At 40.9% G+C, this 27,371-nt stretch overlaps 1 protein-coding gene across 3 annotated transcripts in view; it reads left to right on the top strand.

Annotated features, from left to right (window-relative positions):
* Positions 1–27,371, top strand: part of LOC126194925 (serine/threonine-protein kinase/endoribonuclease IRE1) — a 151,599-nt gene that overhangs the window by 36,153 nt on the left and 88,075 nt on the right. For all 3 annotated transcript variants that reach the window (XR_007538527.1, XR_007538528.1, XM_049933304.1), the window contains exons 4-6: positions 17,450–17,595; positions 19,622–19,750; positions 19,881–19,988. Coding sequence is in view for 1 of the 3 variants with exons in the window: in XM_049933304.1 (XP_049789261.1) it covers positions 17,450–17,595; positions 19,622–19,750; positions 19,881–19,988 (383 nt within the window). In the remaining 2 variants the exon portion in view is untranslated. The remainder of the gene's footprint in view (positions 1–17,449; positions 17,596–19,621; positions 19,751–19,880; positions 19,989–27,371) is intronic.

The following is a 27,371-nucleotide window of genomic DNA, read 5'->3' on the forward strand; positions in this document are numbered from 1 at the left end:
TGTAGACTGGCAATGGCAAGGAAATCGTTTCTGAAGAAGAGAAATTTGTTAACATCGAGTATAGATTTAAGTGTCAGGAAGTCGTTTCTGAAACTATTTGTATTGAGTGTAGCCATGTATGGAAGTGAAACATGGACGATAACCAGTTTGGACAAGAAGAGAATAGAAGCTTTCGAAATGTGGTGCTACAGAAGAATGCTGAAGATAAGGTGGGTAGATCACGTAACTAATGAGGTGGTATTGAATAGGATTGGGGAGAAGGGAAGTTTGTGGCACAACTTGACTAGAAGAAGGGATCGGTTGGTAGGACATGTTTTGAGGCATCAAGGGATCACAAATTTAGCATTGGAGGGCAGCGTGGAGGGTAAAAATCGTAGAGGGAGACCAAGAGATGAATACACTAAGCAGATTCAGAAGGATGTAGGTTGCAGTAGGTACTGGGAAATGAAGAAGCTTGCACAGGATAGAGTAGCATGGAGAGCTGCATCAAACCAGTCTCAGGACTGAAGACCACAACAACAACAACAACCCAGATTTGATCCAAAGATTATGAAACTAACTGCTTACTCGCTCAGCTGCAAACTCCTTGAATGCTAGCAACCATACAAAGTATATAAACAGGCTTAAAATTTTTGAACTCTGTTTTCTTGAAAACGGTTAAGAGTTTCATCTTCGTGTTTACATATGTTGAACTCCTAGTCGTACCTGCACCCACTTTGTCAGTATGAATGAAATCAGTGACAAGAAGTTTGTACGTTCTTCTTGTCAGCCTTAGTATTGCCTTTGTAGTGTCCAAGTAATATACACATACTCCTTTTTTGGATTGATTTGAACAGAGGCTCCTCTCCTACTAATGTGAATAAACCATTCTCTGTTTTCTCTGGAGTTGTTGCTTGTTCAGCTAATTCTAGGCATCAGCATAGCAGGTTTTGATTGTAGAAGTGTCAGCCAAATCAGTGGCATACGAACTGACGAATATTGGAGTAAGTATAGAACATCGAAGGAAGCATTCCGTTGAATCCCATTGTGTTAGATGCACATTACAATGAATAAACATGGCGAGGTAGCCATAAGAACAATAGAACTTTATTACACAGTACCTTAAGAGAGAAGAAAAGAAAACAACTTACTAAATATTACACTAAAGATTGTCCTGGTGTAATAAGGGTTGCTACCAAACAGTGACATTTATTTGAGTATACAAGCTGTACAAGTTTGCTACATAACCACTGAGTTAAGTACACTGTCTGCCCTGACTCAAGTAGCACTGATGTAGCCCAAAAACATCTGTACGTGGATGTAGTCCATGGTTGAAACACGTACAAAGTCTCAGCGATTTGGATGCGGTATGCGAGGCCGTAGGTCCCAACTGGTGTGCGCTGCACTCCACATAAATGGAACTCTGATTGTGGGACCACCTGCACTGTTGGCTCCTGCTCCATATAACTGTAACTGCGAACTGCCAGTGTCGACTGACTGGTGAGAACCTGGGCAGTGTTCTGTAAAGCTGACCAGCAGGAGAATACCAAGAAATGGATATAGTGTCACATGGCTCACGGAGGTGAGCTAGTGCCAACAGCAGCTGCACTGTATGCAGCAAATGTGGTGCCACCACCTACAGCAATGGCTTCTGCAGACGTGAAGTGCTGTGGTTGAATTGCAGGTGCCTCAGAAAGGTGGCAGCCTGCAACACACTGCTGTGTGGTTGGTAGCTGGATCAAAAGGCAACATCCATGGTTACTACTCATTCTGTGTTGTAAATTATTTTCATGTGCTATGCCCAGAGCTGATCTTGAAAGGGTCATTAGTCAGCATATTATACTTCAGAGTGGTTTGCTTTTTGATTTGTAGACACCTTTGTGGAATGTAACCAGGTGCTCTTCTGGTCTTATGGTACCACACACAAAAGACAGACCAACAAAAACCACTGATATTTTTGGCTTTTTCTGGAACAATGACTTGACATATAGTGTTGGAGCCAGTACCTGTTCACAGCAGATATTCTTGTGTTTGGAAACCTAGGGATATTCTGGAGTTGCTTTGTTTATTGCTCCCTAAACTCTGTTAAATATTAAATGTTCTAGGAGATAGAAACAGATGTTGAAATATATTATTTGTCTATACTTTGATACATAATGTACCAGTTTTGATACATCATGTACCAATCTTCCAGAATATAGAATCACTTTAACATCATCCAGATTGAATTCTGCACAAGTATTCCATGTGCGTAAAAACTCAACAAAGAATCTCTTTACTCTTTTATTCAAAGATGTTGATTAAAATCTTGTAGCACTCAGTCAAATCCTGGTTCCTTATTCATATTCAGGTTTTATGTATCTTCATCTATCTCATACTGACTGAAATCAAACAATGGAAAATCCAGGGTGGAATGCAACAATATTATGAAAAGGAAAGTTGCTACTCACCATATAGCAGAGATGCTGAGTCACAGATAGGCACAACAAAAAGACTGTCACAAATAAAGCTTTCGGCCATTACAGCCTTCGTCAACAACAGATGACACACACACACACACACACACACACACACACACACACACACACACCACTCAAACAAATGCAACTTACACACACGACCACAATCTCAGGCAACTGAAACCTCACTGCGAGCAGCAGCACCAGTGCATGATGGGATTGGCGACTGGGTGGGGGTAAGGAGGAGGCTGGGGTTGGGAGGGGAAGGGATAGTATGATGGGGGTAACAGACAGTGAAGTGAGTGACTAACCAAGGTTGAGGGCAGGAGATAGTGGGAGACTGGAAAGATAAGGCACAGGAGATTTGCTTTTGTACAAGGTTGTGAGGATAATAATGGTCTGTGAAGGCTTCAGTGAGACCCTCAGTATATTTTGAGAGGGACTGCTCGTCACTGCAGATGCAGTGACCTTGGGTGGCTAGGCTGTACGGAAGGGATTTCTTGGTATGGAATGGGTGGCAGCTGTCAAAGTGGAGGTATTGCTGGTGCCTGGTTGGTTTGATATGGATGGGGGTACTGATGTAGCCATCTTTGAGGTTGAGGTCAACGTCTAGGAAGGTGGCTTGTTGGATTGAGTAGGACCAGGTGAAGCAGATGGTGAAGAAGTTGTTGAGTTTCTGAAGGAATATGTATAGTGTGTTCTCACCCTCGATCCATATCGCAAAGATGTCGTCAATGAATCTTCCACCACCACCACCACCTACTTCAGGCCGGTCACTAACATCACCTATCCCATCAAAGGTAGGGCTACCTGTGAAGCCATTCATGTTATTTACAAGCTAAGCTGCAACCACTGTGCTGCATTCTATGTGGGCATGACAACCAAGAAGCTGTCTGTCTGCATGATTGACCACTGAGAAACTGTGGCCAAGAAACAAGTGAATCATCATGTTGCGGGACACACTGCCATGTTTATGACATCATTCATTCAGGGTGTATAACGACCCGGGACAACTGGGAGAACCGGGAAAAACCTGGGAACTTTTTCATCCGGGAGAAAACCAGGAAGAACCCGGGAATTTTTCATTGTTTTAGTTTTCAGTTAAATTTTTGTAATTTTGACTGGTAAGAACCGTTACTCTAACGAAGGATATTACTGTATCCCGCTACTGCAGAATAATACTTCAACAATAAAACATAAACGTGAGAAAAAAAAGGAAATAACTTAAATTGTAAAGGAAATGCGCCATATACAACAACGACACATAGTCCTCATGCAAGCGTCTGCCAACAGCAAATGTGTCAAAGGCGTTACGAAGACTATGACTACTTCATAGCAACAAATTCCCTCCGATGAGCATGAAGTCACAACTGTTTACATTTGATTCATGTTAGCAGGCTTCTGGCTACAGGTATGTGGCTATTGGCTGTGCAAGCAGTGGGAGCAAGTGGCTAGGTGTTGCCAGGAAAAGAGGGCGCCAAATTCATATTCTCGAGGGAAAAAAACTTGTTTCACAAAGCGCCTAGCATCCCGTTGATCTATCGATCATTTATATGATTTTGAAACTCATCCCTGTTGGTTTTTGAACATTTTTGAATACATTTTAAGTTCATTTCTGAATGAATCATAAGTTGATTTTTGAATGCATGCATAGTGTACTTGATGTCTCTGTCAGGAGAATCCTCGTCGCATCTAGAAATAAACTTTCCGCTGATAAAAGGGGATGGGGCTATATGAGCTGAGCGGAGTAAAGCCGAACGGATGAATGCCAATCGCTGTAATATTATGTACTTGATTGGCTTTTCGAATGATCAGCGTTGTTATAATTACTAGCGAAATCCGTAGATTCAGTCTACCAGAATGGAACTAAACGACTACAGGAATATTTAGTGAGAAAGATTACGTATTATCTTCTCCTTGTATCCAAGAAAATGAAATTTTGACAGAAAATTTTTGGCCAGCTCGCTACACTAGTAAGGACCAGTTGTACAGTCCCTGGCTAGCAGCCACTTAAGTTCTATTTTGGAAGTAACGCAGAGAACATTTTGTACGAATATGTAACAATGCTTTACTGCAGAATAATCGCGGGGTAACTAAACCAGTGATTCTGGCAGGGTTAGTGAAGTTAATCAGCGAACAAATTTTCTCAGTGGCAGGAATAGCTACAGAATTGGTGATGACAAGATTGTTTGTTATAACGAGGAAGCAGAAGAAACGGGGACATCACACAAATTATGGAAGAATAAGAGGATTCCGAATTTATATAAAAATTCCGTAATACTACTTTTCGATCTCATACTTGAGAAACTGGTGTGTATGAATGAAATGTGAAACTATTTCGTAACATAAAGCTTTTTGCTTGTAGTAGGCCTAATAGGCATTTGATGTTGTTACTTCGTGAATTATATTCTGTCGTGTTATAAAAATGACCATTTGTGCCAATACAGTCTTGCTTATTTGGTGTGTGTTACAAAATTGCTGCAATATTAGAAAGACCTATTTTGTTTTATCTAGCATACAGTGACAAAATAGACGTAAACAGATCGAGAAACCACGCCAGTCTTGGGTATTATTAGTGTTAACAGCTTTTTCAGTATCAGATAATGAAATTTCGATTTTTCATGTAGCAAAACGTTTGATGAACTTTGGTGAGGTAAAAGATTCTTGCGCAGAAAGGAAAGCACGCCATGTAAAGCTGTAGCAAGATTTGAGAGAAAAAAATACTAGGAGGTAAGGATTGAAGAAGTGTGTACTTTCTTGCTTGTCTCGTGCCTATATTGGTTTTATGTATCCTTTATTTAATTTTATGTCACACAAAACAGCAAGTTATCAGCTAACAGACAATAAAGGGTGCAAATTTTCTGAAGATTTCATGTACTCCCGATTACAAATAATCCCATCTGCTATTAATGGCGAGTTTTTAAAAAAATAATAATAAAAAAGAGGGGCAGGCTGTCAAACCGGCCGACTGGGAGCAGGAGAGGCACCACAGGACATTTCAATTTCCACTTCCGTGAACACAGTTTGATGGCATCGCTTACAAAATATACACCTTCCAATTCCACAGAGCGAAATATAGTGACGTGCGTTAGAAGAATGCCTTATGAAGAGGTGTGGCACTGCACTTTGGCACACTTAAGACCAAATAACAAGTCATACATTTTCTCGAACACATATGTTTTATGTTTCAAACTTTTCAGAATGATGTCCCCTACAAGATGCACATATTTTGAAAATTCGATTTTTTTAAATATTGACCTGGTTCACAAATATCGTAGATCTGGGGCTGATGCGCAGAGCAACCTGAGTTATAGTGGGTAGTCTCCACGTGACCCGCGTTTACGTTTAGTAATTTTGCTGTTTCGCCTTCTTTTACTCTCACGTCAAATGAAAACAAAACGGATATCTGTGGCCGGGAGGTATCAAGTGAATTGTAATACATTCACATAATTACGAAAGGCTTAAATATTTAATTAGTTTCAGATGTTATTTTATTTCCACCCTTCGGACAGTCAAGCATTAATCGCCTTGCAGAACAATGAAGTTATTTTTATCTGTTTGCTAAAGAAATTGGGCTTTTATTAACCTTTTCCACAGAGGCAGTCAATGTATTTGAAACGAGATTTTTAATTCCACAGTACTGGCTAATTTCAACTGTTCGCTGTGTTTCAAGTGCACGTTTTCATCTTCTGGCACCTATGGCATTATGCCATAATAAAGAACCAAACATGATGTAATACAGTACTGGTGCTCCAAGAAAATTTACACCCCGAAAACCACACTGAAAAGCTTAATATCAGGTCGAGGTCTACCTCATTGGGAATATGGACATACAAATGTGTACTTTAAGTTGCAGTTTAAATGTGCACATTTTAGTACGGTTCACAAAATTCTGATGTTCTTTGAGTACCCTGTGATGTCTTGCTGCTTTTACAACAGAATGTAAGATCTTTTAATGTTTTATATGTACGTTCATATGGGCTTCTTATGTCATGGTAGCTGCGCAAGCGCGGTGTTGCCTGTTACCTGGCGCTCTATGGCAACTGCTGAAATGAACCTATTTCTAACAGGTCACGGAAAAATATTGGGAATGCTGGTTTGAAAAGCGTTACTTTCAAAGTAAATATCCTTTAACGTAAGATGGACTATGCACGAGAATGTACCCCGAATTTCTGAAATTACAGAGCGTTTGAGTCTCATTTAAAAATCAACTCTTTGATGACGAGCCATTTAGAAGAATTTCGAACCCTGAAGATCAGACATTTATGTCATTATTAAAAATTTTACTGGCACGTCTGTGTGATATACCTTAAAGTGTAACGCGCACAAAAAAATCAACATTATATGTGAATTAGCTTCTCTTGCAGCTTATTAACCTTAGAGACCAATATTATATGTGAAAGCTTTGCTTTTCTTGTAGCAACACGGTGTATATTAATTTAAACCATTAACTTGTGTGTTACAACTACTTAACAATGATGTTGCTATTGGCTGACTACATCGCGTGCCCTATGCTCTAAACATTTGCTGTCATCAGCTGGTGAGATCACTTGACATGAGCTATGACTGGCTTACAAAAGCACATCGCAATCTCGATTTCAGTGATTCGGAAAGTAACATGCGGTGTTTGGTGGAATTCCGATGATTACTTTCGTAATACGAAAATACGCAGCATACATGTTGTTGCACATCAAAGATATTTACAAAACGTGTCTCTTTCCCTGAGTTTCGTTTTATAAAGTGCCGGAAAAATCTAACCATTCAATGGATTGATACGTTTTTGCAGTTCCAAGGGAAAATATACTGTTACTTAGGACGGAAAAAGTGTGTTTTTACCCGGGAGAAAGTTTATTTTTAACCGGGAAATCCGGGAATTTTTTTTCCTTGTCCGTGTATACACCCTGTCATTTCAATAACTGCTTCACAGCCTATGCCATATGGATCCTTCCCACCAATACCAGCTTTTCTGAATTTCACAGGTGGGAACTTTCCCTGCAATACATCGTACGTTCCCGTAACCCTCCGGTCCTCAACCTTCACTAGTCACTGTCTTCACCCATCCAGCCCCTTCGCTGTTCCCGTGCCAGCACTACACAACCATCATTCCACCATCACACCCAGTCTTTTTATTTGTCTCCTTTTCCGCTACTCCCTTCCCCCACTTCCCATCTCTCCCTTTCTCTCCGTCTAACCTGCAGCACTTCACTGTCCACCATGCCCACCACACTAATGCTCCCCCTCGCCGCACCAGCCTCCTCCTTATCTCTACCCAGTCACCACTCCCATCATGTATTGGTGCTGCTTCTCGCAGTGTGGTTTTAGTTGCCTGAGACTGGGGTCATGTGTGTGTGTCGTCCATTGTTGATGAATACCGTAATGGCCGAAAGGTTTATTTGTGACAGTCCTTTTGTTGTGCCTATCTGCGGCTCAGCATCTCAATTCTATCGTCAGTAGTAACTTTCTTTTCATAATATTCATGCTGACTTAATGGATATGAGAATATGGTACTCTCTTTGAGTTTAACAGCGATCTTGTCCATCTCTTTCCTTGTCTCTGCTTTTGTGGTGGTATCTGTGGGGCGTCCTCCGCTTGTGATTTGATTTGAAATGGTGTTCGTTTTAATTCTCGCTGTTGTGTGTCAAACTAAGTAGCCTGATATTTTAATAAACATTCTAAATTTTTTGATCATCCTGTTTTTGTAACTGATCAACTTTCACCATAAATCTAGTGTCATATCTTAAGAATTTCAGTACGCATGTTTTTTTTAGAATGACTTGTTATGAGACATATAATGCTTTTTACCATATTTCACCTCATTGTATTGTATATACATCTAGAAACTGAATGATGTTCCTCCTAATACCTGCATCGGCAACAGATACATTCATTAAAAGTAAATGTCCCTTCAGACATAAAGTGAATTCCTGAAGAGCAACAGCCTGTTCACTAGCCATATTGTTTTCTCACTGCCTCTATTACCTTTAAAAGCATGCCACACATGCACATTTTCTTGATTGTCAGTCAGTATCCACCTGTGAATGTCTTCTGTTACTTTTTAAAAAGACATCATATTTTCCATTGACTGTAGTACTGCAAAAGATTTTGCTTCAGCACATCCAGAGTTTAAAATCCTCTGACACATATACATGGTCAAATATAGGCCTTTTATATTTTGATGATGACAAATATACATGTCAGAGGATTTTAGTCTGGTATGTGCTGAAGCAAAATCTTTTGCAGTACCACTTGAAAATGTCCCACAGGCCGAAATTGCAATTGTGAAATAAATTCCTACAGTTATAGCAAATATGATGTCCTTTAAAAAAAGTCTGCATGACTGTTAACCCCAACCATGAGAAGTTTTTCTGTTACACAGTCAATAAATCCATTATGATCCATTTTAATCAGCAGGAAAATGTTCTTATCTGAGCACAAAAAAGTTAATATGTTCCTGTTTATTTAAAAGACTCTGTCTGAAAAGTGAAGTACCACCTGCTTCATTCTACCTTTCTCAGCACCGTTGAAAATATTCGCAAAAATTTTGGCATGCAAACATGTTTGCACTTTTTTAAAGATGCAACTTGCCCCAAACTCCCACCAGCTCCCCTAACTGTAACTCACTCACACCCACTAGTCCATCACTGTTAAGTCACTCATACCCATCCATTCCCTGTTGCCCTTTCCCATTCAACCATTCAGCCCAATTCATTGTCATTATCTCTTTCTCTCTCCCTCTCTCTGTCATTGGCTCCTATGTCGCAGCCTCAGTTTTCTTAGTTATATCCTACTATTACAGTTTCCTCCCACTGTCACTGTCTCCCTCTCACATTCTCTTACTGCTAATATCTCATTTCTTCCTTCCTACTGCTGCTGTCCCTTCTCACTGTCACTACCTCTCTTCCTCATTGTCACTGCCATATACTATGTTTCTCATTATAACTGGTTCTCACCCACTTCCACTATCATTTTCTTTTCATTCCTCCCCAACTGATACTTACTTCTTTTCTCTTTCCTAGCACTGTTCTGTCACTGTCAACTGTTCCACTGCCTCTCTCTCTCTCTCTCTCTCTCTCTCTCTCTCTCTCCCCTCTCCCCCTCCCCCCCTCCCCCCTCCCCCTCTCCCCCCCTCCCCCCCCTCCCCCCTCCGTCCCACACACACACACATACACACACACACACTGCCATTGTCTCCTTCACTCTTGCTATAACACAATCACTTTCTGCTGCTGCTGTTATGGTCTTCAGTTCGAACACTGGTTTGATGCAACTTTGTGGTATGCAAGCCTCATCATTGCCGAATAACTACTACAACCTTCATTCTTGTGAATCTGCTTACTGTATTCATCTCTTGGTCTCCATCTTAAGAAGATTTTTACCCCCCCCCCCTCCCCCTTTCCCACTTCCCTCCAATACGAAATTGGTGATCCCTTGGTGTCTCAGTATATGTCTTATCAACTAATCCCTTCTTTTAATAAAGTTGTGCCATAAATTTCTGGTCTCTCCAATTCTATTCAGTTACGTGATTTACCCATCTAATCTTCTGCATTCTTCTGTAGCATCATATTTCAGAAGCTTCCGTTCTCTTTTTGTTTAAACTGTTTATTGTCCATGTTTCATTTCCATACATGTCTACATTGCAGTCAAATACCTTGATAAAAAAAACTTCCTAACACTTAAATCTATATTTTATGTTAATAAATTTCTCTTCTTCAGAAATGCTTTTCTTCGTATCGCAAGTGGGCATTCTGTATCTTCTTTATTTGAACCATAATCAGTTATTTTGCTGTCCGAGTATCAAAACTCATCTGTTACTTTAAATATCTCATTTCCTAATCTAATTCCCTCAGCATCACCTGATTTAATTTGCCTTCATTCCGTTATCATTGTTTTGCTTTTGTTGATGTTCATTTTGTATCCTCCGTTCAAGACACTGTCCGTACTATTCAACTGATCATCCAAGTCCTTTGCTGTCTCTGATAGAATTACAGTGCCATCGGAAAACCTCAAAGTTTTTAATTCTTCTTCCCCAACTTAAGTTCCTATTCCAAATTTTTCTTTGGTTTGCTTTAATGTTTATTCGATGTACGGATTGTGAGTGTCTTTGACTATCTTTCATTTTCAGTGGAGCAAACGTCGACTAACTCTCGACAAGATTTTGTTTATTCCCCCACCCCCACCCCCCTTTCCCCCCTCTCCATCCCCCTCCCACACTACTCTACTAAAGGAATAGCACAATTCCTCAAACACAGGATATCAAGTTACTATTCCTTCACAAAAATATATGAATACAGAGAAGCAGGACTGACCAGTCTTGTTCTCACACCAGAAACAATTGAATTTCCAGTTGACATTCTTGTCAGCTCTGTTGTCTGATCTTCAGTGCACCTTGTGGGCTGCGCATGGCCTGGGGTCACAGCTGTGACTTGTGATGACGTCACGGGCAGCGTGACTGCTCTCGTTGCCACACATGGCTCGAAAGGAATACCTTGGACAAGAATACAGCAATCGCAGACTATGAAAATGAAACAATTAAAAAAATGAAATAAATACAATTATCTCCATAACAAAGAAACACTTTGATTCTCAACTCATTCTGCTTGTTCATTTATTTGAAGCTACACAACGTGGATATAAAACCAACATATGTGAGGGAGACACTGTACCCGTACATATGCCACTCCTTATAAATAAACGAGCAAGAAAGGAAAAACAAACATACATCCATAAAAGAGGTATACTTTTACAATATTGTTAAACAATAAATCAAGTTATGAAAACCTTAGACTCCTTCCGGAAGTAAAGCTGTGAGGACCGGGCGTGAGTCGTGCTTCGGTAGCTCAGATGGTAGTGCACTTGCCCGCGAAAGGCAAAGGTCCCGAGTTCGAGTCTCGCTCGGGCACACAGTTTTAATCTGCCAGGAAGTTTCATATCAGCGCACACTCCGCTGCAGAGTGAAAATCTCATTCTGGAAACATCCCCCAGGCTGTGGCTAAGCCATGTCTCCACAATATCCTTTCTTTCAGGAGTTATAGTTCTGCAAGGTTCGCAGGAGAGTTTCTGTAAAGTTTGGAAGGTAGGAGATGAGATACTGGCGGAAGTAAAGCTGTGAGGACCGGGCTTGAGTCGTGCTTCGGTGGCTCGGATGGTAGAGCACTTGCCCGCTAAAGGCAAAGGTCCCGAGTTTGAGTCTCGGTCGGGCACACAGTTTTAATCTGCCAGGAAGTTTCCTTCCTTAACTGTTTTCATCTTCAAAGAAGATAAGTCAACCTTTTATTTATTATTTATTTTACTTTTTTATGCCTTACAGGAGTAACAAACCTCTGTAGTCGCAGTCTGAAGCATTTGTAACTTTACAACCTAAGTTGATCAGTCAGTGTGTCGCTTAAAATACTTTAGTTATGTAGTACAGCAGACATGATAATTATCATTAGTAAACCCATTAAACAAACATTAGAATCCAAGCATCTCAGTTTGTATTTGCATGCAAAGACTCGTATAACACTTTTTGGGGTGTCACTATGAAGCTTAGTTTCCATTATAAAAGCCACTGTAATCATATCCAAAACCAAATGAAGTGTTATATACAAAAAGGGATAACACATCATAGACAGTTTATGTAATATGAATGTTAATTTCTCATAATCCAGTCCTGATAAAACTTCACTTAGTCAGAAATAATATTTAGTGGTTGTAACATGGTTATAAATGGAGGAATTGAGGAAAGGTGTAATTTCTGTTCAATAATAATGCAATCAATATTAATACTAGTGTAGACATTTTACGTCTCTTTCTTTCACCCTCGGCACACCTAAAGTGTGAATAACAACCTCATAATCGAGAACAGGCTCCTCATCTTGGAGATGCTACTTAACTCACTCTGTAATACCTTTATCAGTGCAGAAACCTTTATAGGGAACTTTTTTTTTTTTTGGTGGGGAGGGGGGGGGGGGGCGTGTTCACTGCCCAACTTATATCTCATTATCTCAACCCTGCTGAGCACTAACTACACACTATTTCTGAATTATTTAATTTGTTAGAAACTGCCTAATAAGCTTGTTACACCCAACAATTTTGGTAAAAATTGAGTGTTACTTAATCACTCTTTAATTTCTTATGAATGGTCATAAACCCTGGGTATTACACATGCCCTTTCCTTTGTGGTTGTTGGGCGTGTTAACATTGCTGCCTTTGCGTGTGGTAGCCTGGTTATCATGAATCACCTCTCTTGCTGTGGCTAAAACCTGCTCTATATTTACTAAGACATGTCCGAAAGAACAGATACCATCTTAGTAAATATATAGTTAAGGCTCACCGGCCACTTGACCATCTTCTTCTGTGCGAATGCACAAACAATGCCCGAACTCTTACGGGAATCGGCAACGTGCCACGAGTAATGAGTATAATGGGCGGGGGCACTATGAATGTAGTGCGGGACAATATGTTGAGAATGTGGGTTTCACTGGAGGCGTGCCAGAGATAAATCCCTGCAGTCGCGCTATCCTCTGTGTCCTCGGTGGCTCAGATGGATAGAGCATCTGCCATGTAAGCAGGAGATCCCGGGTTCATGTCCCGGTCGGGACACACATTTTCATCTGTCCCCGTTGACGTATGTCAACGCCTGTAAGCAGCTAAGGGTGTTCATTTCACTGTAATTAAAACCTGCTCGTTGTCTTTCTGCACTTTTCACTTCTCCTGCGACTTTTAAACAAGACGAGATCTCCCACCTTGTCTGATTTACAGGTGCCTTTATCCTATCTCTTTTTCCATTCTTCAGCTTCCCTAGTCATCTCTTCTTTAATATTCTTTATTGATTTTGGTTGGGGTGAGGGGGCAGAATTTTATCTGGCCACTTAACCCAGTTCAAGAGGGTTTCCTCTTCTACTTTTTGTCCTATTACCTCTACTGGTGACACCTAGTGAATGATTATGGCAATTCATTCAACACTAATTCCAATTCATTTACTAATACTGTCCAATTTCAGTGTTCAGTTGCGCAGTAGGCTCGGGACAAATAACCTAGTTCACACATAACCCTTTCCAACAGATTACTTTGCAGATGTTAGCACGTTATCAAAATATGGTTTACATTCTCCCTTCAGAATTTCAAAAAGATTATTTCAGTCAACACTGTCAAAAGCTTTCTCCAGATCTACAAATGCTATAAATGTAGGTTTGCCTTTCCTTAACATATTTTCTAAGATAAGTCATAGGGTAGGTATTGCCTCACATGTACCAAAATTTCTGCAGAATCCAAAGTGATTGTCCCCGAGGTTGGCTTCTGCCAGTTGTTCCACGCTTCTCTAAATAATTTGTATTAGTGTTTTGCAGCCATGACTTATAAAACTGATAGTTCAGTAATTTTCACACCTGTTAGAAACTACTTTCTTTGGAATTGGAATTATTACATTCTTCTTGAAGTCTGAGGGTAATTTGCCCGCCTCATACTCCTTGCACTCCAGGTGGAAGAGTTTTGTCATAGCTGTCTCTCCCAAGGCCATCAGTACTTCTGATGGAATCTCATCTGCTCCTGGGGCCTTGTTTTGATTTAGGTCTTTCAGAACTCTGTCAGATTCCTCTCGCAGTATCATATCTCCCACCTCAGCTCCATCTATGTTCTCTTCCATTTCTATTATATTGCCTTCAAGTTCATCTCTCTTGAATAGACCCTCTATATACGCCTTTCACCCTTCAGCTTCCCCTTTCTTGCTTTCGACTGGTTTTCCATCTGAGCTCTCGATATTCATACAGGTACTTCTTCATCCTCTAAAGGCCTCTTTAATTTGTCTGTAGGCAGTATCAGTCTTTTCCCTAATGAAATATGCTTCCAGATCCGTACATTTACCCTGTAGCCATTCCTCCCTAGCCATTTCGCACTTCCTGTCATTCTCATTTTTTAAATGTTTGCATTCCGTTTTTGTTCATTTTTATGTTTTCTCCTTTCATCAGTTAAATTCAATATAACCTGTGTTATCCAAGGATTTCTACAAGCTCTTGTCTATTTACCTGTGTGGTCCTCTGCTGTCTTCACTATTTCATCATCTACTGTATTCCTTTCCCTTATTGTAGTCAACCGTTGCCTAACACTACCTCAGAAAATCTCAAGAACTTCTTTTTCTTTCAACTTTTACAGATCCCACCTCCTCAATATCCTACCTTTTTCCAATTTCTTCATCTTTTTCCAATTTCTTCACCTTTTACCTACAACTCAGAACCAATAACTTGTGGTCAGAGTCCACATGTATCCCAGGAAATGTCTTGCAGTTTAAAATCTTGTTGCGAACTCTCTGCCTTATCATTATGTAATCAATCTGAAGCCTTAGAGTGTCTCCAGGTCTCGTTCACATATACAACCTTCGTTTACGATTCTTGAACCAAGTGGTAGATGATTAAATCAAGCTCTGTGCAAAGTTCTGCCAGGCGGCTTCTTCTTTCATTCCTTTCCTATAGTCCCTATTCACCCACTATTTTTTCTTCCCTTCCTTTTCCTGCTATTGAATTCCAGTCGCCCATCACAATTAAATTTTCATCTTCCTTAACTATCCGAGCAATATCTTCTATCTCATCATACATTTCTTCAATCTTTTCATCATCTGTAGAGCTAGTTGTCATATAAACTTGTGCTGAGAATGGGCTTTGTGTCTATCTTGGTTACAATAATATTCATAGTAGCTTACCCCCATTCCTATTTTCTTGTTCATTATTAAACCCACTCCCTCCTGCCTTATCTCTATTTGACTCTGTATTTATAATCCTGTATTCGCCTAATCAGAAGCTGTGTTAGTCCTACCACAAAACTTCACTAATTCCCATTATATCTAACTTAAATCTAGCCATTTCCTTTTTTAAACTTTCTAACCTGCTTACCTGATTAAGGATTCTAACATTCCATGCTCCGATCCACAGAACTCCAGTTTTGTTTCTTGTGATGACGGCATCTTCCTGAGTAGTCCCCATCTGGAGATCTGAATGCCTGACTGTTTTACCTCCAGAATATTTTAAAGGAAGAGGACACCATAATCATTTAACCATACAGTAGAGCTGTACGCCCTTGGGAAAAATTGCAGGTGTAGTTTCCCTTGCTTTCAGCCATTCACAGAACCAGCACAGGCTTTTTGGGTGACGTTATAAGGCTAGATCAGTCAGTCATCCAGACTGTTGATCCTGCAATTACTGCAAAGTGTACTGTTCTCTTCAGGAACTAAATGTTTGTCTGCTATCATCCAGTATTTATTACTTTTCCGTCTCTTTGCCACTGCCACTTCTCTCTCAGAAATAAAAAAGCCTGAATATGTACACATGCTAAAATTTTTGGGAAAATTTTTAAAGATGCTGAGGGAGGTTGAATGAGTCATCTGGTATCCCACTATTCAGTCAGAGTCTTTTAAATAAACAGGAACACATTCAGGTTTTTTTTTCCCCCTCTCTCTGGTAGGAGCATTATCCACCAGTTCCCTTCTTTTCCCTGTTGCAGCAGGGCATGTAACTCATATAAAAATAAATGTATTGCTCACTAAAATTTTGATAGTTTACTTATGTGAAATTGAAATAACACAAAATTATTTCTATACTGCAGACCAGATGTTACATGCAGAAAAATTTTGCTTGTGCTTCGGTACTACAACATGGAGTTCACAGATGATAACAGAGAAACGGAGACACTTTACAGTATATTTTTCCATGCTACATCACTTTATAAACTACATTTTCGCCTCATACCAGATTTTATGTGTACAACCAGGGTAACCTTTGACCACTGTTTCTCGGAAACAGATAAAGATATGAACAAAATGTTCAAGGTGTTGGAGATCAGGCTATTAGGAATGCATTGTAAAAAATTACTGCCATTTGCTGTGCATAATGGTCTAGGAATCCACAACTGGATGTTGGTACCCAATAAACAAGTTTGTGGGATGTTTCTTGATAACGGATAAAGATTTTTGAAAACAGGAAGGTGGCTATTCTAGATGAATGCCTAGAGAATATAGCATTAAATTTTGAGCAGTTTGCTGCAGTTATCACTTTGATTTCCTCTCATATCAGATTTTATGTGCAGAAGTGGGGTAACTTTGAACCTCTATATCTTGGAAATGGATAAAGATTTTGAGAAAATTTTCCAACTTTGTTTGAGATCAGGAGCTTAAGAATATATTGTTAAAATTTCTACCATTTGCTGTGTGTAGCCATCTTATAATCATTGACTGGTTTTTTGGTCTGCTGATGACGGCAAAAATATAATTTAAAAAGCCATGTTTTTGGGGGGTTTTCCAAGGAACTGCTTCCGACAGTCCCTTGAAGCCCACCATAGATCACATCAAATGCAAAAAGAACCAACCGACTTGCTCCATTTGCCTGAGGAGAAAGTGTGTAACGTTCATACTTTGAACATGCATTGAAGGATAGTGACGCTAAGATGATCCTTCTGTTGTGTATACAAATGGTCCCCAGCCCAAGGGCTATCCAAAACGCTTGACCGTACGTCTTCATCACTAATAGAACCCAAGGTATGATCACTGGAAAATACCATTTTATGTGCGCATTTTGGAACATATTAGGTATGCATGCTATCACACACATAACAATTAGTGTTTTTGTTATATGGATTATTACTAAATAAAAACTTCAGTAGTCTCATGTCTCGGACCATTCCTCTCTTTTCATTTGGATCTCAATTGAGTGGGAAATCTCACTCTTCCATTAGACTATTATTTTTTTCTTTTGTCATGTGCTGCTCCTTTTCTCATGTGTTTTTTCGACTAAAGAGGGAACACATGAAGCTAAAGGAAAAAGGTTCAGTATCAGTCTTTCCAATGTTGAGTAATTACGTTGTAGAAGTAGGGTCCCCTTTTAATGTAAGTACTACATGTTGAAACCTTATTTAGTATTAATTGTAATGATGGCACATTTTCTACATCCATAATGCATAAAATAAGTGATTCATGTTGCATTTTTAAGCGTATGCTGTAAGTACCATTTCACTTCATTTCTCTTTATTATTTTCCCTCCCTTTTACAGCCCCATGTACCTGCCAGACCCTAAAGATGGTTCACTGTATGTTTTGTCTGAGTCTGATCAAGATGCCTTAAAGAAACTGCCATTTACTATACCACAGCTTGTTGCCTCTTCACCTTGCCGAAGCAGTGATGGGATACTTTATACTGGTGAGTCGCACCCACCTTATTGTCTAGGAAATTTGTGAAAACATATTGTGTAATAGTTGATTGTATTGTTCACTGTTGTTCATTTCTTGCACATTCTCTGCTGTTCAGTTATACTCCATATAATATTATATTAATGATTTATTTAATGCTAATAGCAATTGAGAATTGACAGATCATCAACATTACAAATAATCAATTGTTTGTTCCCTTGATACTCATTTTCTTGCTGAAAATGGTTCTAACATTTGTATCCATTTGTATTAACATTGTCGATTTTATTTTTAGTCTTGTGTGTAATTGATAAATGTTAATTATGGCATTTTCAATTTCTCTTTCAAAATTATTTGCAATGTGCTCACAATAGATACAGTGCATGCAGTGTGAAGTTCAATATAATCTGACATTATCGTAAGTTCAGAGTATATCAACCATTTGCATGTTATGAGTTTGCCTTGTATTATTGCTGTTATCTAGGGTTACAAAAACTGTGAAAATAAATCATTTCTCTACATGATTAATTCTGCATATAACCCTCTTGTGGACAGAAATTTACGAATCATTTGAGGTATTAAAAAAAACTGAAACTATTTTCTGTGGAAACATGAGCTATAGACTGAGGTGAAGCCAGATTTTTATACATATACGAGGGTGAGTCAAATGAAAACCTTAAATTTGTAATAAAAAATCAAAATTTTGCACCATTATCCTGTAAGGTGGTAAGCGTGCTACAAACAGCGTGCAGAATGGCCTGTAGGTGGCAGCATAGTGCAGATGCACACATACCGCCGCAGTAACAGTATAAAGATGGCCGCCCCACTTGTGACTTGCACCAGGGAAGAACAGCATTCTGTTATTCGCTTTTTGCGTAGTGAAGATGTGAAACCTATTGAAATTCATCGACGAATGAAGGTTCAGTACGGTGATGCATGTTTGTCCCACCAGCAAGTCTACGAATGGAGTAGAAAGTTCGCAAATGGTGTGACTTCAGTGGAAGATGCTCCTCGTCCAGGTCAGGCACAATGAGTTGTGATTCCACAGAACATTGCAGCAGTTGAAGCCATAGTGAAGGAAAACTCCCGAGTGACACTGAATGACATTGCAGCATGTTTACAGATTAGTCATGGGTCAGCCCACTACATTGTACATGATGTGCTCCAGTTTCGCAAAGTGTATGCAAGATGCGTGCCACGGCAGCTGACTCCTGAAATGAGAGAACGGCGTGTTGATGCTTGTGAAGAACTTCTTTGGCACTTTGAACGAGAAGGTGATGGCTTCCTTGCAAGAATCGTTAATGGGGACGAAACCTGGGTTCACTTCCACCAACCGGAAACAAAGAAAGCGAGCAAGGAATGGCGCCATTCCTCATCACCAAAACCAAAGAAGTTTTGAACAGAACCATCAGCAGGGAAGGTTATGCTGACTCTCTTTTGGGACGAAAAACGCGTCATTTTGGAGCATTACATGTCTAGAGGGATCATTGTCATCAGTGCATCATACACAGATCTAAAATATCATCTGTGGCCTGCAATCAAATCAAAGCGACGTGGTTTGCTGTCAGCAGGTGTCCTTTTGCAACGTGACAATGCAAGGCCCAGCACTGCCCGTACAACAGTTGCAACAATCACAGGCCTGCATTTTGAGAGTCTTCCTCATCCACCATATTCACCAGACCTTCCTCCAAGTGATTTCCATATGTTTGGACCACTCAAAGACGCAATGGGAGGAAAGAAGTTCCATTCTGATGAAGAAGTACGCCAAGCGATGTATGAGTGGTTACGCGGACTACCAAAAGAATTTTTTTCCAAAGGAATTTATGCACTTTGTAAGCACTGGAGGACTTGCATTGAGCGCAGTTGGGGGGGGGGGGGGGAGGGAGGGGGGGGATTATGTTGAAAAGTGATACAGCTTTGTATCACTTCTGCACAATGAATAATATTTTTAAAAATATTTAAGGTTTTCATTTGACTCACCCTCGTATAATGAGCCATTTGTGTATGTTGTCATAATTTACGTGTTTTGCTCACAGGGAAGAAAGTGGACACCTGGTTTTCAGTTGATCCCAGGACAGGAGAAAAACAGGAAGTTCTTAGCTATGACAAAGTTGATAAGACTTGTCCCATTTCTAATGCTGAATCTGTGCTCATTGGAAGAACAGGTTAGAAAACTGAAGGCCACACAGTTAATATGAATTATGTTTCATTCAAATGTAGCATCCTGTATTTGAAATACCAAAAGTATAATTTGTTTATGATATGCCAACAGTTGACGCCTACTTTTTTTTGCAGAATACAACATTATGATGCTGGACAGTAAAAATAAAGGTCGTAGTTGGAATGTGACGTTTTTTGATTACTCAGCAAATCTGATGGAAGCTGAAACTCGGAATGATTATCGTAAGGAATAAGTATTGAAGTTACGTCGTACATCATTAGATTCTTTAGAATAGACTAGAAGATTATTCTTGCATTTGATGACTTTGTCCCTTTTATTTATTGTGACGAACTGGACAGGATTTGTTTCTTCAGTGAAAAAACTGAAAATAAGGGGAGGCAAATGACTCACTTTGGTATTGCTCTGAGTACCAATTTTATTCACTTCTCTTTGTATATTTGAGTCCACCAGCAGAATGAAATTCCTGTATAAAAATATTCCAAATTAATTTGCATCCATTTTGATTTTATGACATTGACCACAACATGTGTGCTTCCACTAATGTATTATGTTTGTTGACACACTGACAAAGCTAATGTAAGGGTTGTCCTTTTTCTATTTTACATGTGAACTTCACATCTTCCCTGGTTGTACAAAGCTCTTAAACAAATTGTGTATTTCTTTAATGTTACAAAAATATAGATACAAAAACTCCAAAATAAAGTTACTTAAAAAATAAGTCATCAGAATCTGGTACCAAAATTGGCTCTAAAATAATATGACTTTTTCTTGTCTGTATTCATAGTTTTAGAGAAAATCATTGGCTTATTTTCAACCAAATCTGTATTAACTGCCCTTGAGAAACATAACATTGACTCAGCCCAAGTTGTTATACTGAGGGGAACAATGTTAGCAAAAGGATACATTGCTACTCACCAAAAAAATGACACATTGAGTTGTATACAGGCTCAACAAAAAGAATGTTACACATTTAGCTTTTGGCCAAAGCCTTCCTTCAGAAGAGAAAACACACACACACACACACACACACACACACACACACACACACATGTGCACAAGCACGCACATCACACACACATACACAAATGACCACCATCTCCAGCAGCTCAGACTGGAATGCAACTATCACGTTGAGTGGGAGTCTGGAGTGGGGCAGGGAAGGGGAAGGGATAGCCAGGTATGACTGGGGGGGGGGGGGGGGGAATAGTACTGTCTGGTGGAGGAACATACAGGGGCTACAGAGAACCATGAGAAGCCTGTTAGGTGCAGTGACAGAAGGCTGGCGAGGAGGGAGGGGGGGGGCAGAAAAGGAGAGGAGCAGGGAAGGGGAAAGACGGACAGGTGCATTGACAGAGGATGGCACACAATAAGGTTGGGGGGACATGGACAGGGAGGAGGTTATCAGACAGAGGGGGCGAAAACTGTTGGATGTAGAGTGCAGGGACAGTAGGTTACCATAGGTTGAAGCCGGGATAATTTTGGGAGTGGAGAATGTGTTGTGAGTATAACTCTCATCTGCACAGTTAAGAAAAGCTGGTGGTGGAGGGGAGCATCCAGATAACCTGAGTTGTGAAGCAGCCATTCAAATCAAACATGTTATTTTCAGCTGCAAGTTTTGTAGGAAGGAAGATTGGGTTTAATCTTCCATCAACATTGAGGTCATTAGAGACAGAGCACAAGCTCTGATTGTGTCAAGGATGGGGAAGGAAATTGGGCGTACCCTTTCAGAGGAACCATCCTGGCATTTTCCTGGAGCAATTTAGGGAAATCACAGAACATCTAGATCTGGATGGCCAGACACGAGTTTGAATCATCATCCTCCCAAATGTGAGTCCACTGTGCTAACCACTGTGGCACCTTGCTCAGTAGCTGCACGTTTTGCCACAGATTGGTCTACCATTCTGTGGCCACAGTTTGGCAGTGAATGTTCATCCTGGTGGACAGCTAGTTGGTAGTCATACCAAAAAGCTGTGCAATGATTGCAGCTGAGCTGATACACAACATGGCCACTTTCAAGGTGCCCCAGCCTCTGATGGGGTAGGATAAGCCTGTGATAGGGCTAGAGTAGGAAGTGCTGGCTGGGTGGAGTGGGCAGGTCTTGCACCTAGGTCTTGCAGATGGATATGATCCCTGTGGCAAGGGGTTGGGGTTGGGATTGGTAGTGGTGTAAGGATCGACTGGGATGCTTGTGGAGTTTAGGTGGGTGATTGAACTTTATTTTACAAGTGATAGGACAGATCTTGAATAGTCCCTCATTCTAGGGCATGGTGATAGGTAATCAGAGGCATGATGAAATATGGGGTTCAGTAATTCCAGTGCAGGGTGGTATTGGGTTATGAAGGGTACTGGGTGACAAAGGGTACATTCCTTTGTAGCTGGATCTTGGGGGTGGTGGGAGGATTGGGGGTGTATTGGGAAATGGTGTGCATGATCTGTTTACTGACTAGGCCTGGGGGACAGTGCCTTTTTGTGAAGGCCTTGGTGAGACCTTCAGCATACTGGGCAAGGGAGCTGAGAGGGATTATTTAGTGTGGAAGGGATGGCAACTGGTGGGGGTTGGGGGGGTGGAAGCTGTGTAACTACTCAGGTCACCTCACAGGAAGCTTCATCAATTGTATCAAAATGTTTTTCATGGAGTTGTTCCTTCAAGTTTGGAAACGAATGAAGTCTGTCAGGCTCATACCAGTACTGTATGGTGGGTGGGGAAGTGTATCCCATCCATATTTGTCGAGCGTTTCTGTTACTGATAGGGCAGTATGCAGTCTTGCATTATCAGTCAAAAATAAAGACACCAGCTACAAGCCTGCTAGACTTTCTTTGATGAATTTTCAGCTGCAAAATATTTTGCTTAAAGAGCTTGTAGCCTTCTGGGGCACTCTTATTTGTAGCTACGACTCCATTTGTGTCATACGCAAATATTGTCATCAGTTTCACTTTTCATCGTTGACGGTTGAATTTTTTCAGGTGTTGAGGTTGGGAACTTTTCCATTATGATGAGTGAGACTTCAGTTCTGGCTAAGAACTGTGCAACAGTCCTTTTCAGAGCCCGTTCTTCTTCCGTTTGATAATGTTGGGATTGTTCTTTTGTGATTCATCTTCATCTGCATGGATACTCTGCAAATCACACTTAAGTGCCTGACAGAGGGTTTATAAAACCACCTTCACAATAATTCTCTATTATTCCAGCCTCGAATAGCACACGGAAAGAAGGCACACCTATATCTTTCCATGCGAGCTCTGATTTCCCTTATTTTATTATGATAATCATTTCTCCATGTGTTGGTCGGCATCAACAAAATATTTTCACTTTGGGAGGAGGTGATTAAAATTTCGCAAGAAGTTTCTGCCACAACAATTAATGGTGCCCAACCCAAATCCTGTATCATGTCCATGTCACACTCTCCCCTATTTCACGATGATACAAAATGTGTTGTTATTCATTGTACTCCGTTAATCCTATCTGGTAAGGATTCCAGACCACACAGCAGTACACCTAAAGAGGGCGGACGAGCGTAGTGTAGGCAGTCTCTTTAGTAGATCTGTTGCATCTTTTAAGTATTCTGCCAATAAAATGCAGTCTTTAGTATGCCTTCCCTACAACATTTTCTACATTTTCTTTCCAATTTAAATTGTTAGTAATGTTAATTCTTAGGTATTTAGTTGAGTTTATGGCCTTTAGATTAGACTGATATATAGTGTAACCGAAGTTTAACGGGTTCCTTTTAGCACTCACGTGGATGACCACACACTTTTCGTTATTTAGGGTCAATTGGCAATTTTCATACCATTCAGACCTAAATCATCTAAATGATTCTGCAATTTGTTTTGATCTTCTGATGAGTTTACTAGATAATAATTGACAGCTTCATCTGCAAACAACCTAAGACGGCTGCTCATATTGTCTCCTAAATCATCTGTATAGGTATGGAACAGCAGAGGGCCTATAACACCACCTTGGAGAAAAGCAGAAATCACTTCTGTTTTACTCAATGACTTTCCATCAGTTACTATGAACTGTGACCTCTATGACAGGAAATCACAATCCAGTCACATAACTGAGGTGATATCCCACAAGCATGCAATTTCAGTACAAGCCACTTCTGTGGTACAGTGTCAAAAGGCTTTTGGGAATCTATAAACACAGAATCAGTTTGAACTCCCTTGTCAATAACACTCAACACTTCGTGTATGTAAAGAGCTAGTTACGTTTCACAGGAATTATGTTTTCTAAATCCGTGTTGACTGTGTGTCAATAGACTGTTCTTTTCGAGGTAATTTATAATGTTCAAACACAATATATGTTCCAGAATTCTGCTGCATATTGATGTTAATGATATGGGCCTGTAATTTAGTGGATTAATCCTACCACCTTTCTTGAATATTGGTGTGACCTGTGCAATTTTCCAGTCTTTGGGTACAGGTCATTCATTGAGTGAGTGGTTGCATATGATTGTTAAGTATGGAGCTATTACGTCAGCATACTCTGAAAGGAACCTAATGCGTATACATCTGGATCAGAAGACTTGCTTTTGTTAAGTGATTTTAAGTTTCTTCACTACTCCAAGGGTATCTAATTCTAAGTTACTCCAGTTGGCAGCTGTTCTTTATTTGAATTATAGAATATTTACTTCGTCTTCTTTGGTGAAGGAATTTTGAAAGGCTGTGTGTAGGAACTCTGCTTTTGCAGCACTGTCGTCGATAGTATTTCTATTGCTGTGCCGCTAGCATACTTTACCTGTGGCAGAATCTCTTTGGATTTCCTGCCAGGTGTCAAAATAAATTACGAAGTTTGTTTCTACTGTGCTTCTTTGACATTTAAATGTGATTCTAGAGTGCTTGGTGACATCGGTGGAATAATGCTCAATCACTTCTTTCTTTTCACCTTTCTAGTTTTGAACAGTGGAAGTTCTCTTTTAGGATTACAGCGATTGAACAACTGTTCCGGAATGGCAGTCATTTCACTACCACTATCAATCACTGCGTTAACGTCTTTATTTCCGATTTGAGGTTTAATTATTGGTTGTACTTCAGGAGGTAATTCCTTTCGTCTTTTTGCATCAGCACTTCCTCAGTCGAATCATAAACAAGCTGGTTAACCTTCTTAATATCAGAAACTGAGTTTTTTGGTGGAAGTACATCACCAACTTTTGTCTCCTCTTACTGTAACTACTTCCCCATTCTTTACTGGAAAAAATTTGCCGTAATCACTCGTGTACAATTGCACTATGGCATCATAATCCCCTGAAATGTATACATTTGGTTTTACTTCACACTGTACACCGGCTTGTTTCAGTTAGTTGTGGATTATCATCATGGACTTTGCTTTCCTAGCTTTTGTATCAAATATTTGCAATAAACGATTAATCCATTTTCATCCTCACTTCATGTTACCTCAAGTGCTGGCACACCAATCTCAACATCCATCAAATTCGAAGTAGTAGTATCCCAACACATTAATCATGGCTCATGAAATATGTGTTCTGCCTTGGGTACTGTTTCCTCCTTTCCTGTGTCGTACATGAGTCTATTAAACTGGTTACTGGCAACTTTGCAAATTTCAGTAGGTCTCGCATTATCCTCTTGGTTTCCCACTTCCACAGCTAGTCAGTTTTGACGTTTACCTGGTTTACATGACCTGACCTCAATCTCAGGTTGTGGTTCGTTTCTACTTTGATCACTTGATGTTCCTGGATTCTGTTGCTCTCTGACCACCTCCAGAGGGCTGCTTGAGGTGGAATAGTTTGGCTTACATGGTTGAAACCAATTTCTGCTTTCATCATTATTCCCCCCGTTACTGTTTCTACACTCCTGGAAATTGAAATAAGAACACCGTGAATTCATTGTCCCAGGAAGGGGAAACTTTATTGACACATTCCTGGGGTCAGATACATCACATGATCACACTGACAGAACCACAGGCACATAGACACAGGCAACAGAGCATGCACAATGTCGGCACTAGTACAGTGTATATCCACCTTTCGCAGCAATGCAGGCTGCTATTCTCCCATGGAGACGATCGTAGAGATGCTGGATGTAGTCCTGTGGAACGGCTTGCCATGCCATTTCCACCTGGCGCCTCAGTTGGACCAGCGTTCGTGCTGGACGTGCAGACCGCGTGAGACGACGCTTCATCCAGTCCCAAACATGCTCAATGGGGGACAGATCCGGAGATCTTGCTGGCCAGGGTAGTTGACTTACACCTTCTAGAGCACGTTGGGTGGCACGGGATACATGCGGACATGCATTGTCCTGTTGGAACAGCAAGTTCCCTTGCCGGTCTAGGAATGGTAGAACGATGGGTTCGATGACGGTTTAGATGTACCGTGCACTATTCAGTGTCCCCTCGACGATCACCAGTGGTGTATGGCCAGTGTAGGAGATTGCTCCCCACACCATGATGCCGGGTGTTGGCCCTGTGTGCCTCAGTCATATGCAGTCCTGATTGTGGCGCTCACCTGCACGGCGCCAAACACGCATACAACCATCATTGGCACCAAGGCAGAAGCGACTCTCATCACTGAAGACGACACGTCTCCATTCGTCCCTCATTTCACGCCTGTCGCGACACCACTGGAGGCGGGCTGCACGATGTTGGGGCGTGAGCGGAAGACGGCCTAACGGTGTGCGGGACCGTAGCCCAGCTTCATGGAGACGGTTGCGAATGGTCCTCGCCGATACCCCAGGAGCAACAGTGTCCCTAATTTGCTGGGAAGTGACGGTGCGGTCCCCTACGGCACTGCGTAGGATCCTACGGTCTTGGCGTGCATCCGTGCGTCGCTGCGGTCCGGTCCCAGGTCGACGGGCACGTGCACCTTCCGCCGACCACTGGCGACAACATCGATGTACTGTGGAGACCTCACGCCCCACGTGTTGAGCAATTCGGCGGTACGTCCACCCGGCCTCCCGCATGCCCACTATACGCCCTCGCTCAAAGTCCGTCAACTGCACATACGGTTCACGTCCACGCTGTCGCGGCATGCTACCAGTGTTAAAGACTCCGATAGAGCTCCGTATGCCACGGCAAACTGGCTGACACTGACGGCGGCGGTGCACAAATGCTGCGCAGCTAGCGCCATTCGATGGCCAACACCGTGGTTCCTGGTGTGTCCGCTGTGCCGTGCGTGTGATCATTGCTTGTACAGCCCTCTCGCAGTGTCCGGAGCAAGTATGGTGGGTCTGACACACCGGTGTCAATGTGTTCTTTTTTCCATTTCCAGGAGTGTATTATTATTATTATTATTATTATTTTGTTATAACCAGTTATTGTACCAATTGTTATTTCGTGATGAGTTCCAGTGTCCTCCATTCCAACCATTGTTCTGTCCCACATTCGGTTCTCCGTTAGTACTATTGTTCCCGCTTTTCCCATTTCCAATTCTCGGCTTGTCGACATTATTCTCCTGTTGGCTGCTAAGCTTTCATGCATCATCCTCACTGAATATGAAATCTAGTTCATGGATGATTCCCTTAAAGGACTGCACATTATTTCCTCCTCTTCTTACCAATTACTGTTGATGCTGTACCAAGAGTTTCCTAGTACATAGACGGATCAATTTTCCATCATTACTTGGATTGTCTAGGCACTGAGTTTTCTTTACCAT

This window comes from Schistocerca nitens, chromosome 7 (genome assembly GCF_023898315.1).
Source record: "Schistocerca nitens isolate TAMUIC-IGC-003100 chromosome 7, iqSchNite1.1, whole genome shotgun sequence".
Taxonomy (NCBI): Eukaryota; Metazoa; Arthropoda; class Insecta; order Orthoptera; family Acrididae; genus Schistocerca; species Schistocerca nitens.